The following is a 19,034-nucleotide window of genomic DNA, read 5'->3' as shown; positions in this document are numbered from 1 at the left end:
AACTAGAGAAGTAGTAGAAAAGAAAATATGAATACTTGTGTTATGCAGTGATATTGAATTGAATTGTGTAATTTACTCAATTAATGAAAGAGGTTTGATGCATGTGGTTGCGTGGGAAATAATGTGTATGAAAATGTAATAGCAAAAAAAGGGCGAATATAACTCAAGAATCTATAAGTGGATCAAGTAGTAATATGAAAATAAAAAGATGTGAAGAATATATGAAGAAATGATAGTGTCAGAAAATAATGAAGGGTAAAAGTTAACGAGAGAAGAAGCAGAATAGGTAATATGTAGACGGTTATTGTAATGATTAAAGGGTTTTTAAGAATGTGTTTAAGTAGTAAATAACGAGTATGAAAATGAGAAATGTAAGAGTAAAATAAAGATAAAAGAGAAGTGAAAGGCAAATACCAGGAATGAAGAAAGAATAAGTGATCAAGAAGGAAGTCCTATTACTTTAAGAAGTATAGTAAGTACTAACGTTTTAAAAAAAATGTATCTTAAAGGTAATAAATGAAATGGAAATAAGGTAAGATTTATAAAATGTAGCAGCTATCGTGAAAAATAAAAGAAAGATAAAAATAGAAGGAAATATATGATATGAAACTAGAAAATAGGTTTACTGAAAGAAACATAGGGTTTTGAATAATGTGTTTAAGTAGTAAATATAGAGTATGAAAATGAGAAATGTCAGAGTAAAATAAAGATAAAGAGAACTGAAAGGAAAATTCGCGGAATGAAGAAAGAAAGAGAGAGAGTGACTTACCGGTCATGTTATATTAAGCAATAAGGTTCAAATCCATAAAAATCCCTTTCGGAGATAACACGTTTTGTCATCTTCAAAAAAAGTTACCTGCGCACTGCAAACTGTTTAATAAATTTGAACCTTATTGCTATCATGATAGTTGCTTTTTAACTACACTGAGACTTTGGCACGTGCTGTGGAAACGGGAGCTAACCGCGGCGAATAATAGAAACAAAGGCCTTTGTTTAACAGATTAGGGCAAAACCGAAAAGTTCATCTCAGAAAATTCATACTATATAACACAGGGCACACTATTGAAAACAAGTATCAAATATAGTTCTTGAAAGTACAGTAAGTGTGATAGGGAAAAATAAAATTTAAGACTTGATAGGAAAGGACAATTTAGAGTAAGCGTAGTAAGTGACAGGAAAAAAGTTGAGAAGGAAAGTTCATATCATTTTATGAAAAATAATAAAGACAGATTTAAGTACTTAAGAAAAAAAAAGAAAGTCAGGATGAAACAAGAATGAACGAAGACTAATAGACATATTATAAGTAAAAAATACTACATTGAGTGCCAAGAATTAAGAATGAAACTGTTGTATGGCTAATAGATGGGAATAAACAATATTAAGCAAATAAGAATGAAAGTAAATTTTAGAAGTTCAAGAAAGCAAGTACCTAGTAAAATAGAAAATAAATAAAAAGCAATGAAGTGATGTACGTTTAAATTAAAAAGAAAAAAGAAGTGACAAAAGAAGTGACAATCACGCTTAACATATAAATAAATGAATTAGATGAAAATTAACAAACTGTTGTGTTGTGTGGTACTTTCGAACTTGGTATGTAATTAATTACACTTATAACGTTATGTTAAACTGCAACTTATGCGACAACTTAAGTTAAAAACACAGTATATTGACGCAAGAAATAGGATTGAGGAAAATTAAATATATACCGGAAAAGACAGACAGAAATATGAAAGGAAGAAGTCACAGAAAAAGAAAATCATCAGAAAACTTCAATTAAGGCCTGGTAAAGAAAGAAAATAAAAAGTATGGAAAATATATTAAGAAATAAAATTAATTGAGCGGAAAGTGGTATAAGTAAGATAGGAAGGGAAAGAAAACTCTGACAGATAAAAAAGATCCATCTGAGGAAAACATAAAAATGGCTTTAAAGAGAAAGGAAAGAAAATAAGTACAAGTAAGAATAGAAAAAAGGTAAAAATAAACAGTGTCAGCAAAATGAAGTAGAAATTAATGTAAAGGAAAAACAATGAAATAAGGCAGTAGAAAGAAGATAGGAAGAACAGTCAAAGAAAATAGATGACACTATCTAATAAGTGGCTAGCCTTAAAGTCAGATAGATAGTAGATACTTCTGTCTTAGAATAAGACATACTTGTTAAATTATAACAATAGTCATCGTATTACTTACACTTAAGTTAAAGAGAGTTTAAGAGAAATTTTAAGAAATAACATTGAAAACGCAACAAAGAAAGTGAGACATTAGTTCAATCATGTCAATTTAAGTCTCGAGAAAAAATGAAGATAGAAGAGCGTAAGAAGAAAGAAAAGGTAAAAGTTATTTAGAAATAATATTAAAGAAAAGAGATATTATTTTAAAGAGAGACATTGTAGTAGACTTTTGAGAATAAGTAGGTTCTTTTTGTGATGTTTGCTGACTTACACAATATTATATCTATTATTAAGAGGAAAAGAAAATAAAATGTATAAGAGTAATAATTAACAAGAAAGAAATGTTGAATAAGAAAGTAAATAATAGAATACAGTTTGTAGATAAAAGTACCTGTGAAGGTGTTGAATTAAACAGAACTCGAAATATCAAAGTCATCTTATCTTGTTAACCAACTTAAAAATAGAAATTAAGAAAATGCCATAAAAGCTACAATTGTAAAAATGAAGTAGTGAAAAAGATAAAGGCAAATGATTCATGTTTCATGTATAAATGAAAATGTTGAGTGGAAGTAGAGCGAAGTAGCACAACACGATGACAGATGTTGTATGAAATGGATGTAATTGAAGTGTAAAATAGAGAGACAAATTAGTTAGAAAGTGTGATGTAAGAAATAAATGCAGTTGCGTAAAATAAAAGAGAGCACAGTTATAGTTAAAGCTTGAGTGTACAATGAAAGACAGTTATAAAGAAAGATAAGTGTAATTATTCATAAACAAGAAAGAAAATATGACAGTGAAGAAAAGTATAAGCATGAAGTTAATTGAACAAGAAGCGAGTATTTAAGCTAAACAGGGTGAAAAGGAGAGATAGCAGTGACTAAAAGGTGTCTAAAGCGTGACAATAGAAACAAACATGAAGTTTACAGAAATATAAGAAATAAAGATAGAACACACAGGGATATAAAAAAAACAAGATAGTCATAGAACATAGAAATAAGTTATAAAAGGAAGTAAAAACAGGATTAAACTATGTTGTTTGCGTTAACAAACAATAACATCGATAAATAACATTTCACAAAACGATGTAATGTAGCAGTACATTATAGCTGGTTTAAAACAAGAAAAGAAAAAGTAGAAGCATAAGGATTGAAAAAATTAAAGAGGAAAGAACAGTAACAAGAGTAGAAGTAGAAAAAAGTTTGTAACTTGGTACGTATCACAGTGTTCTTCAAAAAACTTAACCTAAGCGAGGAACTAACGTTGAATATAAAAATAAGTGCAACGCGGAATTAACCGTTTGAAACAAATGTGCGGTAATTCGGCTTTACTAACTAAGTATCACTTGGATCGAATACTGTCTTTGGTAATACTCCTACTAATTAAATAACATACCCAGATCAAAGGAACGATGATAATACTCCGAACAGTGATTCATCTCATATCTTTGAATCAATAAAATGGGTATAATTCTATTGGCAAGTTCTAGACCATTGGCTTTAGTACCCGACTGCGAGTAAGCTTCTTGATATTAATAAATGCTATAAAATGGCTCATCTTTATCATTTTGTGTTCATGGTAAAATCTGTTTTATGTAGACATAAATTTTATTATTGACTACAAGAAACATCTAGAAATATGTTAAGTTCTATCAAACAAATCAGAATGCATCTGATCGTTGTCATCCCATAGAGAGCCAAACATCCAAAACCACGAACATAACTTTGCAACAAAGGCTAACTACTTTATTCCTCGCGGCCGGGTTCTTATAGCCTAGCTACTTCCTGTAGCTGCCGTCATCGTGGCCGTTGACGGGGTAGTCGGCATACCAGCCGAAGGCGCCACTGTCGCCGGTGTGGGCGCCGAAGTCCACGTACTCCCCGAAGTCGGGCGGCCGCTCCGCCAGCGCCGACGCCGCGCTGGCTACGTCGCGCTGCAACGGCGCTTGGATTTGTACTATTCTCGCAGGGGCTTCTGGTTCTGGGGCTAGTGCTATCGCTGGAATGGATAAAGTTGTCAATGGGCAGGTGTTCAAGGGAAGGGTTTTTGAAAATTTAAAGATTTTTGTACAATATTACTTAAATAGGTAGAATATAGACAGAAATATTAAAAGAGTCCAAGGACTTTCTCACACACATCAATGCAATTATACAACACTTAAACATCCATCTTAATAGAATAGAAGGGAACACCATTAAGTGTTTAGTTAAATACTGCAATTGTATATGTAAAATCTACAACGGAAATAGTATTTTAGCGCACTTAGCAAACCCCGAAGTGATTTGCATGCATACATCAATTGTTAAACTATTGCATAATCCGCTCCGCGTGTCGATGTTATCGCAAAGGGAACAATGGAAGAAAGCGAACTGAACGTTTTTCGTCCGCCTTTTGTTCATTTGTCAAAAAAGTTTCACGTAATAATGAAGTCAGTGCTATTGAGTGTGGAACTGGTTAATTACACGACAATATCGGTGTTCTAGAAAGCTATAGCTAATCCTTTGTGCAGTGAAAGTGGAGATATCACCGTCTTGACGGCCGGAGCAGATTATGAATTCATTTCGCTCTCTTTGACTTTGACATTTGGTCTCGCTAGGTTATGCGCTAGCGAATAACGAAAGTTGATTGTTATTGACCGTGCGTGACCTTTCCTGACAATAGTTGATAGCGATCGTTTGATTGAATTACAGTTATTAAAGAGTTCAATAACGATGTGTGAATTTTTGCTGTGGAATTTGGAGGTAACGGTGTGGCACCATGACCTGGCTGGGTTATGATTGTTATGATGTCATTGCGCGAAAGGTTGACCCCGGGCCTTCCACCTACACTATTAAGTAAAGGTACTTAATATTTTATGGAAAATCATCAGTCTCAATTGATTGTGCACGCTCAATTATATTTAATAGCTTTTTGAAATAGTGATGATGTGCAATATTAGGTACCTACTCAATAGGTTGTTTCTTCAATAGACCCTGTAAGCTCTGTGTAAAGCTGATCAAAATGTGCGAATTCAGAGGTTGAGACAGTTTCCCTAACATGCCCATGCCATTCATGTGTCATTCTCCGGAGGAATCCCATTGTGTTGTATAATGTCATTGCCGTCGACTTCTCTATGTCAACATGTCAACAGATTAGACCAGAACTATTATCAGTAATAAGCGCCTGTTGACAGGACCTTTCATATTAACCAAAAGGTCAAGGTGCAATGTTGACAGAACCTTGAATTGAAGTTTTTGTCTAGTATGTATAGACCACATACATTGCCGGAGCGGCGAAGTTGTCTTCGATATCTTCGGCGTTCTTGGCACAAAGACTGGCTGGTTGCAAGTGCTAGGATCAACTCGTTACTTACGTTGCTGCTGGTACTGCACTGGATACTCCTGCTGCTGTGGGGTGTACTCCTGAACAGGAGCGGCCGAATATTCCTGCACCGGAGCGGCATACTCCCTATACAGTTGGGCCTGCGATAACTGCGGGGGCGGCGGGGGAGGGGTGAGCGTCTGTCTTGGCACCCTTCGCACGCGTAATGCTGACAAGTCGACGAAGGCGATCTGGTCGGCCGGGACTGCGATGTAGGAGGGCATGGCCGTGCAGGCCGCGACGAGCGGCAGTAGCAGGAGGATGTGCTGTGGACAAAGACATATAATTAATATGGTTTAGCACTCTTCATAGGCCCGATATAATGATTCATCCGAATTGGATAGTCGCAACTGGTGCCTAGCCGAAATGACAATCGTCGATGCTAGACGCTGATGGAAACGCAGTCTGGCTCTGTCGCGCCAATACGGAAGAGCAATAGAGATAGCTAGCTACGATAACGATATTAAGTATCGTAAGCGTTTGTGTATTTGGCTATACGTACCCCGATTAGCAACATTAAAAAAGCGATAGAAATAGATGAATCATTTGTGAAGAAGGTTGAACAAAAAATGCAAATGAACACATTTAATTAAATAATAATGGAAATGGCATAATTTTATAAAAACTTCATTGCTCAATTTAATTGGTTGGTTCTTCTTCTTATTATTTTTTAACTAACTTATGCGTACGCGGTACCAGCGCTATTAATTATGATTCTGAATAATTACCTGTTGCATCCTTATTACATGTTTTATTATCAGAATCTCATTTCCTGTTGAAAAGGAAATTAAGCAATATTAATAGCACCTATTTTTAGTTTAATAAGAACCGCCAGGTATAAAAAATATAATAATTTTGAGGGCGTGTATCAAATACTGTCTCAGATATCGATCGTTCACCACATAATGATCATATACTTTAGTGTTCTTCTAATCTAAGGTAATGTCAGTTCACTGATGACGCATGATTATATCTTGTCACATCATAATTCTGTAGCATGGGGCACGTACCGCTCGGCACATATCAAGCTTTCTGAATACCACATAATGTAGTCTTGCGGTAGCTCTAATCACCACACGCATTACTGTTATAACATTCATAATGATCTGGTTTGATATCGCCATGTTTGCGGTATACTGTTTGCACAGATGTACAAACCTACTCGTAGTTTTTTCTAACATTACAGAAGAGGCATGGTGTGTAAATATATGTGTAATTTGATTAATAGTAACCTATATTGTGGTTTGTGGTAGGGGTTCACAACTATCAAACTATACACCATAATGTCCATAATAGCGATTGTTTTTTTTTTCAGTACATATTGTATTGTGTGTGTATACTTAGTACTTTATGTGCCTATGTCAAAGGGCCATATCAACAGAACAACGTTGTACAATACACATTCAAAGAGGTAATTTGTCAAACTACCACTTTTCGGCACTTGTATCGTAATGTACCTACTATTTTGAGAATTGAAAATATTGAATATTGAAATCGTTTGGTATATCATGACAAAAATTTGCGCAATAATTATTTTAAGTACCATTGCCTAATATTGAATATGCTTAATACCTCAACTACCGCAAGGGACCGTGCAAAAAGGTAATAAGCCCTTAAGGCGCCGGGCATTGCCGTAAATACCATCGCAACCGTCTTACGTCGCAACGAGGTATGAGGTCCGGCGTTGCGCAACGCGAGCAATTGGATCGTGCTTGTGGCCAGCAGTTGCGTTATGCTGTGACACCAATCATTGGTCGCTCATTTGAAAATGGAATGACGTTGGTTGCTAAATTAGAGTGAAAATGACGTTGGCTGCTAAGTTAGAAGGTGTATTGGTATGTTGTAAGGATGATGGATAATCGCTTATTTTTTACACGTCGGCTTTAATGGTTTACTTCGTAATTGCTTATACAGAACTGAAATTGCATAACTTTTACTACTCCCGACTTAGCTATAATGGGCTCGAAACGCTTATTCAGTTTATTTGGACTCGACACTCGACCAATCCCGCGACGCCAGAGGAAAAGTCAAAAGATAGAACAAAAGACATCAACGCACTTTTAACTTGATATAACCAGGGAATAGCTTCGTAGTAAAAGTTATTGGGTTGTGCACCTACACAAAATTATTTAGGTATATAAAATAATCCTAGGTTTCATAGACTTATTCAGCAACAGCAAAAACACGAAGTAACGGCTATCTATTGTTTGCTTTAATCGCCGCGTTTTGCAATATTTATTATCTATTGTAGTCCTATATTGAGCAATATATGCATAACGAAATCCATATTATGTTTGTTAAATTGTTTGTAGTAATGTTCTCATTCCCATACAAGGTGATATGTTAAATTAAATCTGTAAAGCAAAGCTATATCTGCAACAGTGTCATGTTTCGTAGGCGTAAGTCCCGCCCACATTGCCCTTTGTGTTTCCCAATAAATCACGATTGAAAGTCTATTATTATAAGGTTTATAAGTACCTACCTACGCCTACACTAATGTCACAAAGAATAAAAACTTTCTGATGATGATCCAATGAGAGCCTACTATAGAAAACGCTCAGTCAACAACATACTCTTAATTACTATAATTAATTGTGTGCATTTGACGTTTTATGACAATGTAATAAGGCTTAAATAAAGTTAAGTCGTACATTAGCCAGTTATACAAAGGTAATGGCCACAGTTTTTCCATAAACACCCACTCAATGTATACAATACAATACAATACTCTTTATTGCACACCTTGATAAAATACAACAATACAAAACAAGGAAGAAACACGAACAAAGGTAAACAACAGGCGGTCTTATCGCTAAAGAGCAATTTCTTCCAGACAACCTTAAGGTAGCGGAAATGTATGTATGTATGTGTAATGAATGTATGTATTATGTATACGAGTAAGTTAGAGAAGGCAAGTAGTGTCCAGTAGGTAGGTGTAATTTCTACTCTTCATATGCAGAACGTCAACAGTTAGACTAAGCGAAGTATACACAAATATTAACATTACACTTACTTATAAGAAAGCTTCTAATCATTCATACTTTACTGTCGTAGGTAATATAAGTATTATAATTTCCGAGGGGTGAGGATGCGAGGCGATAGTATCAGAATTAAAAATATTTAATACACTATTGGAGCAGCAAGAAACTTTCATTTAATTAAGCACAAATATTTTAATGTAGATGATGTATTTAATCACACTGACCGCTCTATAGATAGATAGATAGATAGATAGCGTTTATTGGTAAAAAATAGTATTTTACACGTCAATAATTAATTTCTAGTATTAACTAAAAAACTTTAAATTGTTATTACATTTGGTAGTCAATTATACATTTATCGGTATTTATTATTTGTTATATAAAGAAAATTCTGTTAAATTTATAAATCTTAATATTTGTAAAAATTTGTAGAAAATGAAATTATAACATTACTTTACATTTTTAGTTGTTCCCTGTGAGGAATTCGTCGATAGTGTAGTAAGCTTTTTCTAAAAGTAGCATTTTTAAATTACGCTTAAATATTTGGTCACTGGCAGAATCGATTATTGATTTGGGTAGTGAGTTATATAACTTGGGTCCCATGACACCAAGCGACTTTCCAAATTTTGCTAGCCTGTACCTTGGAATAAAAAGTAGGTTTTGTCGGCGGGTGCTTCTAACGGAAGTTCGAGCGAGAATTATATGATTATGTAGATTTTCCCTTACATGAGTGCAGGCAATTTGTATATAAATACTTGGTAGCGTCAATATTTTATGTTTTTTGAATAGTTCTTGTGCCGGGTAGTCTAAGGGTTTGTTATCAATCAGGCGTACTGCACGTTTTTGTAACTTAAACAGTTTTTCACGGTCGGCTGCTGTCCCCCATAGGTCCACACCCTGAATGAGTATGGAATGAAAGTAGCCGTAGTAGGCTTTTTCAGGTTTTCAGTAGATAGGCTATTCACAAGCCTGGAGAGCGCGTAATTTGCCGAAGCAAGTTTGTCGCAGCGCGCGTCTATGTGCGCGCTCCACGTTAGGCCAGCGTCAATAACAAAGCCTAGGTACTTTACCTGATTTACTTGAGGGACTGTTGTATTATTTACTTGAACATTTAATCCATCGGTAGGAACAGTGCGTAGCTGGAAGTGTACTAGATTTGTTTTTTCGATGTTCAAAAGCATGCCGTTTGCTGTAAACCATTTGGTTATTTCAAACATTGCTTTATTCACATTTTGTTTTAATTTTGTTATGTCTTCAGCGTTAACAATGACGCAGGTGTCATCTGCAAACATGACATACTCAAGCTCAGGGCAAGCTATAGTAATGTCGTTTACTAGAATTAAAAAAAGATTATTCCCCATAGTAGACCCTTGAGGAACAGAACAACTGCCGATAGTTTCAGGTTTAGATTTGGAGTTTAAAACGTACGTTGTTTGTTTTCGATGTGTTAAGAACGAAGCAATTGTGTCATATATTTTACCTTTAAAACCATAGCGTTCGAGCTTCCTGAGTAGCAGCGAGTGGTCGATCATCTCGAAGGCGCGCGAGAGGTCGCAGAATATTGCTGCGACCTGTCGCCCGCCCTCCAGGTGCGCGAGCACACGCTCCACTAGGTCGCGTGCGGCGTGCGTCGTCGAGCGCCCCGCCTGGTATGCAAACTGCTGTTTGTTCAGTAAATTGTTTGAAACGAAGTGTTTCATTATCTGCAGACTTAACATGCATTCAAAAACCTTAGAAATGATTGGTATTAATGATATTGGTCGAAAACATTTAGGTAGATGCATCTCTCCTTTACCTTTGTAGATTGGTTGAACCTTCACCAGTTTTAGGACATCGGGATACACACCCACATCAACGCATTTGTTAAACATATTTACTAATATTGAAATAACAACAGGCGGAAAATAATCAAGAACATGTGTCGACATTTCATTAATGTCCTTTGATTTTTTACGTTTTATGGTTTTTAATGCGTTTATTATATCTGACAATGTGAAACGTTCGAAATGAAACGTTGGTGATAACGACATAAGGTGTTGTTCTAAGTAAGCGAGAGCGGTGTTTACACAGGGCTTTGTACTGTTATCGCTCGTGTGCGCGTAATACTGGTTCAGCTGATCGGCCGCGGAGGATGCGCGCGCGGCTTCGCAGTCGCCTGCCGACGCGCTCACAAGAACATTGATAGCACTACTCTTATCTTTCTTAGATCTACATGTTTCGGACGAGATGACACGCCAGACGCGGCGACTCATGTCGTCCTGGCCATTAGATATCTGATTGTTTATATATTCACTTCGTGTATCTTTTAAGGCAGTCCAAAGTTTTGATTCCAATAATAATAGGCTTTTGCGGAGTGGCTCGTTGGCATCAGGGGTTTGTGATAACTTGGATTTAATTTTACCAATATCATAGCGTAATTTACGAATGTAATCATTGATCCATAGATTTAAATTGTGTCTTGTTTGAGTTTTTTTTAATGGAAAATGCACATCAAAGTAATGTTTTAATACGTTTATTAACAGCTCAATTATTTTTGCAGGACAATGACTTTTTTTAAATAAATAATCCCAGTTATAAGAATCTAAGCTGAGATAAAAATTATTTATATTTTGTTGGGAAAATATACGTTTGCATGTATGCGTGCAAGTTATCGTTTTAGGAATGTATAATTTCACACATGTACTTAAATGATCAGAAACATGGAAATCATCACAGGTAACATTACATATATCGACTTTTGGTATATTTGTGTAGACATGATCAATACACGTTTTAGATAGCTTAGTTATTCTAGTTGGAACTGTTACTAATTGTCTGTAACCAAACTGTTTAATTGTATACATCAATTTTTTGGAGTTACTACACTTAGTTAACAAATCAATATTTATATCACCTACGACGATCACTTTATAATTTTGAAGCGCAGGTAAGTTTAATAGTTCGGATAATTTAGCAAAGAAAATAGGTACGTCACCATTTGGAGGTCTGTATACACACACCACAATCAGGTTTAGGCCTACACATTCAACTGCACAGGTTTCGAATTGGGACTCTTCGGACAGGTTGCAGATTTCTTGCCGTACAATGGTGACTAGTCCCGACCTGACGTAGATGCAGGCGCCTCCTCCTATCTTGTCTGATCTACAGTAGCAGGCGCGCAGCTCATAGTTCAGGATGTTGACGGATGTTATCTGTGTCGCGTGGAGCCAGTGCTCTGTCAGGCATAGTACGTCAGTCCGATCTTGTTGGAGTTGCAATTCGCATTCTAATTTAGAAGTTTTATTTCCGAGGCGGTTAATATTCTGGTGCACGACGCGCACATTACTCTTGGATTCGTCTGAAATTATTGTTTGGGTTTTATTATTTGGGAGATCTTGCCTCCCTCGGGCGCAGAAAGGGCTGCCATTCTGAAATACTGGTGTTTAGCGGCCACACATCGGTATTTAAGAAGTCGTCGTACACGGATAGCGGAATGCCAATTTTGAACGAATTGTACGTGTCATGCTTTGATTTTATTATTTCCACTGTGTATTCAGCGTCATCACGAATTGTTTTTAAGTGTTTGATAACACAGTCAGGGGACGTGTCCTTTTCAAAGTAACATCCGTGAAGAAACTTTAACACCTGAACTCCACCTATTTCTGTGTTCTTTGCTGTACCTTTAATATTCAGGGATGGCTTAATCTATAGGCTATATCATGACGGTACGTACGGCACCTACCTATCTAACATGAATTTGGCCAAGTACCCCTTGTGTCCCTTCTTGAACAACAATCTGCGTAACATTACGTGCTAAGTACCGTCATTGGCCGCAATGGCACGATTACCTCAGCAACTTTCGATTCGGACGTCCATAGCAAATAAGTTGTCTGTTTAACCTTATCGGTCGCCGTAAACGAGTTACGAATGTTTTCAATTGCAAGTCACTCGTGTTTTGCTTTTAAACTGTCTCTTAAAAGCGAAATTACTTTATGTAACACGGTTGTTATTCCGATGTGTAGTTTAGTACGCGCGAGTAGGAGGCTATAAAACCAGCTAAAATAAGATCTGCGATTGCATTACTGAATACGTCCACGTAAACAGAATTTCTTTGCCATAGACATGAAATAAGATAGATCGAAATAAAGAAGTAGAAAGTGTGGAAATGCGCTTTTAACAATTTTGTTGATTGTACAAAATTACAAAATATTTTTATTACTTGCTAGTTAATTAAGATTTCATCCTGTAATTCGGAAATGTCCATAATTTTATCTGGTGAAAAATACGTTTTAAAATAACAGTTTCATTAGAAACATTACTGAAAATATTAGTACCTACAATCGATTACATAATAATAGTTGATTGGACTTTACAGGTCATGTTATTCTGGTCAGCTTTACAACTCGATCTAAGAGACCATATGGCCGATTACGACCGTTTGGTGCCAAAACGTTTCGCCATGTTTGATACTTTTGAATCTGTAGCAACACAATGATATTTGCTTTAGAAAGTAGATATAGATACGATCGTGGTCGGGATAAGTAAGCGGTTTGGCTCGAACGTGCTGCATTTTCATTCGAATGATAACGTAATCGGATACTGTACGAACTTGTTCAAGATGTACTTATTTCAGGAAACTTAGTACATTATTAGGTAATGTCTTCAAAACAAGAATATACGTGAATCTACATTTATAATTGTGTAAGTATACAAAGTCTAGAACTTTTTGGCAGTCAGGTAGACCTCTTAAAGTTTATCTTTATTGTGGGTTTTCGTAACACTTAATTAATGGTGCCTAAAAAAATAATAAAGACCGAATGTCTTCAAACAAATAAAATACAATAACGGTACTGAACTACTGATATATATGACTAACTGTACCTAATAACGATCTCCGACTATGCAAACCTAGAACTTGACCTTAGTTTTTGCAACATACCAACCGGATTAACATAACATAACACATTCACATCTAGATGAAACTTTCAAAGAGCCGTATCTTACTCTATTACGTAGCTGCGTAGGTATATGCAATTTCTAAATCTACAAGATATAAAATAAAGCTCAAATTAAAATTTCCTTTACCGGATTCTTAAAAAGAGGTGGGTTCCATTTCACCAATAAATAAAGTGATATTGTATTTATTAAGGACTTAAATTCCTTTTCGATTGGTGCCGTGACCAGGATAGCAACTTTTATTCAGTTGCTAAAGTTAGTCGGATTAAATAAGGTTTATTGAAAAACTACTTAATAAATGTTATCTTTACTCCTATATGTACGTTTGTAATAAAATTGAATTGAACACTGTTAAATTAATCTACTTATTGTCATACTGATATCAGATTGCCACTCCCCAGAAAGCGAAACCGTAAAACACAAAACCTGAGCCGTTTTCAACCGTGAAGTGTTTCCTGTAAGGTATAAAGTAAGCCCTAACAAGGAGTTTTTATAAACCGGTTGAAACCAAGAGCAAGTTTCAGCCTACGCCCTCGGTTCCTGCTCGCCTTCGCTCATTTCCGACCAGTGAAAGGACAGAAACCAATAACGACAATATCTCGAGAAAACCAAGGTTGGTTGAAACGAATGTTGTAAAAAGATATTGAACGGAATCAAGGCTGGAGTTTTTGCGCCTGTTATGGAATTGATTGTGTTTTAATTGGAATTGGAATAGCGGCTGTGAGTGTGACAAATTGTTTTGATTCAATTTAATGCGATTATTGTTTGACCTAATGACCTGGAAGTGATACGTTATTGAGTAGAAATCAATCATGCTTAATTTATTTATGTTTAATCAACAATCAATTAATAATCAATCACTTTATGTAATCAGTTAGTTAGCTGTTTAATTATATCTTAGTAGGTATTAGTACAAACGGCAATCAGTTAATTGTGTCGTAATTTTAATTTGTTTTTGTAGGGATGTTGGGAACTTGGGAAGCACTGAGCCGACTGAATCGGATAATTTTTCGACCGAAATCAAAATTGAAATTAGATCGATCACTGCCGAAAATTAATAGAGTTTCGTCGTGGCCAAAAGTTCGTCAATTTTTTGACCGATTAATGGTTTCGCCTTCTTGTATTAATGTAAGTACACATTCTATCTATGTATGTGTAATTATTCATTATGTTTATAATTTATTAGTTATTATATGTTTCCCTATTAATCACATTATTGTTACGTTATTTATGGTTGTAGTTTATGGCGAGATTCGTATTTAGAATCAGTCCAATAAATAATGGCTTGACAATCATTGTCTTATTATTTTATATAAATATGCATAGTGATTAAACATGGTGTCAGAAGTGGGATACATAGTTGCAAATTTTACTTATCCCAGTTCCTATACAATACCAAATCCTTCCTCTACCTGATATAGTCCTCGATATAACAGTCCCTGTCTTGTTGCGTGATACCAATGTACTGTCGTTTTGTAACTATCTTTTTTGTAAATAAATGATTTTATATCTTACACAAATAAAAATCCAAGTTTGGCTGTTTAAGTAGATAAGAAAATGTGTGGGAAATAAAAAACAAAACGCATCATTAACTTGAAACAATGAACATCATAACTAATTAAGATTATGAAAACAGTTCTAGTATGCAGGCCGGGCGTTGCAAGTGTCTAGTTGTGTAAAGTGCAAATCGGATGGCCTTGTGTTTACGCTCTACTAACTTGCTCATTAACTTGCAATACATCATCATAATGCAGCTTTTAATTACCTATTCAGTATTATCAGGTTGTTTGTTATGTTTGGTAGCAATTATTGGTTATATGTTTTTTCTTGACGACAAACATTTAACGAGGTACCTACTTACCTACTCTTATCAATGCACAGTTAGAAAAATACTATGCAACTGCATACATATTTTTTATGCAGTTTGATAATACTGATAAGCTAATTGTTTTATTGACTGTACCAAACTTTATTTTTTAAATACATATTGGCACTGGAAATAGATTACCTCTAAAATTTAATAAAAAAATCCAAAACAATCAACATTACGTGTAAGAAAAACTCCAAACCCGATTTATTTACGTCAACCGGCACTTGCAAAAACTAGATTACATTACATCACGTACCTAAAAAAACAAACGAAAGTGAAATGCAACTGACCATTGTTTCCCACCGCGATGTTGGCACTACGTCACTGGAGGGCGCGCTCGCCTCGACTGAGCTCGCTTTAGCCACCGCTACAATTTTTATAGCAACCTTTCGACAAAGCGGTTTCACTTTCTACTTGGGTCCGGTCGAACATGATCCACTTTTTTACGGCGCCATTAAAGGTAAACAAAGGCGCCTGTTGCACCCCCGGGTGCCAGGGTCTCGGTGGCGCTTGCCATATGCCAACCACCATTTTTTAGGAACATCCGGTTCGAACATGAGAAAACGCAAGGCTAAATGTAAACTCAAGTGTCTCAAGTGAATGTATAACGTTTGTAAAAATTTGGTGTTGGGGCAAATATCAAGAAACTTGTTGAGACCATCGTGGAGGAAGGATTAGCTGGTCATCACAGGTGTCGACCGTTGCTTGGGTGTCTTGTGTGATGAAGATCTTAGACTTTGCACCATCGGTCATTGCAGTAGAACAAAGTAGACCGTTTATCAGCTCCTTGGTCCTGTGGATAAGCTCTACTAATGTATACAGGGTGTAATTTTAATAACAGGCAATATTTTAAGACACAGCGTACAGCGCTGACGTCACAAGCGGGGCGGGTTGATCGGCCAATTTGAGCAATTGTAATGCATCGCTGCGTGGTTGACGTCCATATTTTTGTGGAAAAATATGGGTAAAAAATGTTTTGTATTTTGTGTTCTATATCAGCTTTATAATCACCTCCTTAAATATTGTCTGTTACAAATTTATTACCCTCTGCTAATTCTCCTAAAGCCATGAACCCCACTTAGTGCATACTTAAGCAATACCTTTGACATCCATCTTACCAACATCGGATATCGGATCGGATAATGTGAAAACGCTCTTAAGGGATTGCTTTCTTTTGCAATACCATTCCTTCATCATCATCCAACACTACCATATAACCGGACATGTCACAAGTTTTCCCTATTAGTACCACACTAGATCCTCTAGTTAACATTCGTAGTTACCAGAGGCATATGTAACTCCATATATGTAGACAGATAAAGTCTAAGAAAAAAACGTACCTCAAACCCATAATCAAAAAGGTACGGTGGCCAAGATGGCGTTACACGTTTGGGGAACGCTCGGCTAGATGGCGCTAATAAAAATATTTGACATTTTAACATATATCAAGCTAAGAATATGGGCCAAATTGTCAGAACTGAGGTTCAAAGTTTTAAGCCTGTGTCAAGAGATGGCAGTCTGTGCACTGTGATTACACATTTTACTTTGACAGTAACTCTCTAGAGGTATAATACTCGATCCTCTTTGTAGTTATTAACCATTTCAGTAACCATGCACGCGACATTGCAGCAGCTATGTAGAGCATGTTTTATCACACAACATATTAATTAATAGCTTTTCGTCATCTTTGCTTCACGCATTGCCCGCTGATCTATGCTGGCGATTGGCGATTACAATGAGCAATTTCGTAGCACCTACTTTGACTGATGCGCCATTACATTACTGCAATAAGTTGATGTCTTTTGTTTTATTTATTTAAATGACGTAGACAATAGGCTAGACTCATATAGAATTTGTCACAATAAATGATTGTCTTCTTTAGTATTTGACATAAAAAAACAATATTTATAGATTTTAGGTATTAAAAGTGTACGATGACTACGTATTTTCGTTTAAAATAGTGTGTAATTTTTTATTTATTTTGGCCACCAAACGCTGTCAGCGATGTAGTGACGTCATCGAATTCGAACCTTACTGCATGTCAAAATAATCATTGACATATTGAACTTTATACCTTCATACTTAAAAAGTCAGAAAATGTTGTTTTCCAGTAGAATGACCTGATGCACAGATCATCTATAGATTAAGTTGACAGTGTTGTTTTCGCCTGATTACGTAAAAGTATAATTTAAAAATATTTTTTGCTGTTTTTAAGTCATAATAATATATGGTAATATTTTATTTCGGTTAATTGGACAGTACGTAATCATATAAGACAGACTTTAAAAAACGGCCAAGAGCGTGTCGGGCCACGCTCAGTGTAGGGTTCCGTAGTTTTCCGTTTTTTTCTCAAAAACTACTGAACCTATCAAGTTCAAAACAATTTTCCTAGAAAGTCTTTATAAAGTTCTACTTTTGTGATTTTTTTCATATTTTTTAAACATATGGTCCAAAAGTTAGAGGGGGGGGGGGACGCACTTTTTTTCCTTTAGGAGCGATTATTTCCGAAAATATTAATATTATCAAAAATCGATCTTAGTAAACCCTTATTCATTTTTAAATACCTATCCAACAATATAACACATGTTGGGGTTGGAATGAAAAAATATATCAGCCCCCACTTTACATGTAGGGGGGGGGGGGGTACCCTAATAAAACATTTTTTTTCCATTTTTTATTTTTGCACTTTGTTGGCGTGATTGATGTACAATGTACATATTGGTACCAAATTTCAGCTTTCTAGTGCTAACGGTTACTGAGATTATCCGCGGACGGACGGCCGGACGGACGGACGGACGGACAGACAGACATGGCGAAACTATAAGGGTTCCTAGTTGACTACGGAACCCTAAAAAAGGGTCAAGTAGGCTATTCTTTCGTAAGTAGAAGAACTATGCGCACCTCTAAGTTGCTTGCATTGTGTGGAACCGAATGCATCATGCTTTAAATTTTATATCACTTGTCTATGTGGGTAATGTATCCGTCACGCTTTGGCAAGTATGTAAGCGTGAAAGTGACTGATGGCTTATCCACGTGGATAAGTGATAAAATGGGAAGCATGATACGCCGGCAGGATAATATCGTTATCGTAGCGTAGCGTAGAGACAGACTGCGTTTCGATCGGCGTTCGGCGTCAACGATTGTCATTTGGCTAAGCCGACAGTAGTTGTTGCTACGAAGCGGACTATTGTACCTAATGTTTGACGACCGGTCTGGCTCAGTCGGTAGTGACCCTGCGTGCTAAGCCGCGGTCCTGGGTTCGAACCCCGGTCTACGCATTTATTTGTGTGATGAGCACAGATATTTGTTCCTGAGTCTTGGATGTTTTCTATGTCGTCGTTCTACAAAATACAAAATACAAAATCATTTATTCAGCAAATAGGCCACGGGGGCACTTTTACATGTCAACATTACAGAGTATTCATTAAAGTTAAACAAATGAAATTAATAGAAATATTAACTAAAAATATTAATCATAAGCAAAGTAGCTATACACTGATATAGAATTAGAGATGTATAAAGTCTCTAAATGTCATATTATTACTAACTATAATCAATACATAAAGAAAGTGCAAACAGATACAAAGATAAAAGAAATCTATAATACTTCAATAGTTGTAAAAGACTGAATATTACAAGTAAAAATATTATACTTAATCAAATAATCCATGGAGATGTATAGCGTCTCCAAGAGTCAAATTTTATAAAATTAAAATATTTAAA

At 35.9% G+C, this 19,034-nt stretch overlaps 1 protein-coding gene across 1 annotated transcript; it reads right to left on the bottom strand.

The window, feature by feature from the left end:
• Nucleotides 1–960: 960 nt before the first annotated feature.
• Nucleotides 961–15,696, bottom strand: LOC125231490. The gene is made up of 3 exons (XM_048136979.1): nt 15,602–15,696; nt 5,518–5,791; nt 961–4,163 (listed from the first exon to the last, which is right to left on the bottom strand). Exons 1-3 carry the CDS (start codon nt 15,602–15,604, stop codon nt 3,943–3,945), a joined length of 498 nt encoding a protein of 165 aa, XP_047992936.1. The 5' UTR covers nt 15,605–15,696; the 3' UTR covers nt 961–3,942.
• Between the last annotated feature and the right edge of the window lie 3,338 nt (nt 15,697–19,034).

This window comes from Leguminivora glycinivorella, chromosome 11, assembly GCF_023078275.1.
Source record: "Leguminivora glycinivorella isolate SPB_JAAS2020 chromosome 11, LegGlyc_1.1, whole genome shotgun sequence".
Lineage (NCBI taxonomy): Eukaryota > Metazoa > Arthropoda > Insecta > Lepidoptera > Tortricidae > Leguminivora > Leguminivora glycinivorella.
Note: the sequence above shows the minus strand (reverse complement) of the source record. Positions and strands in the feature narration are given on the sequence as shown.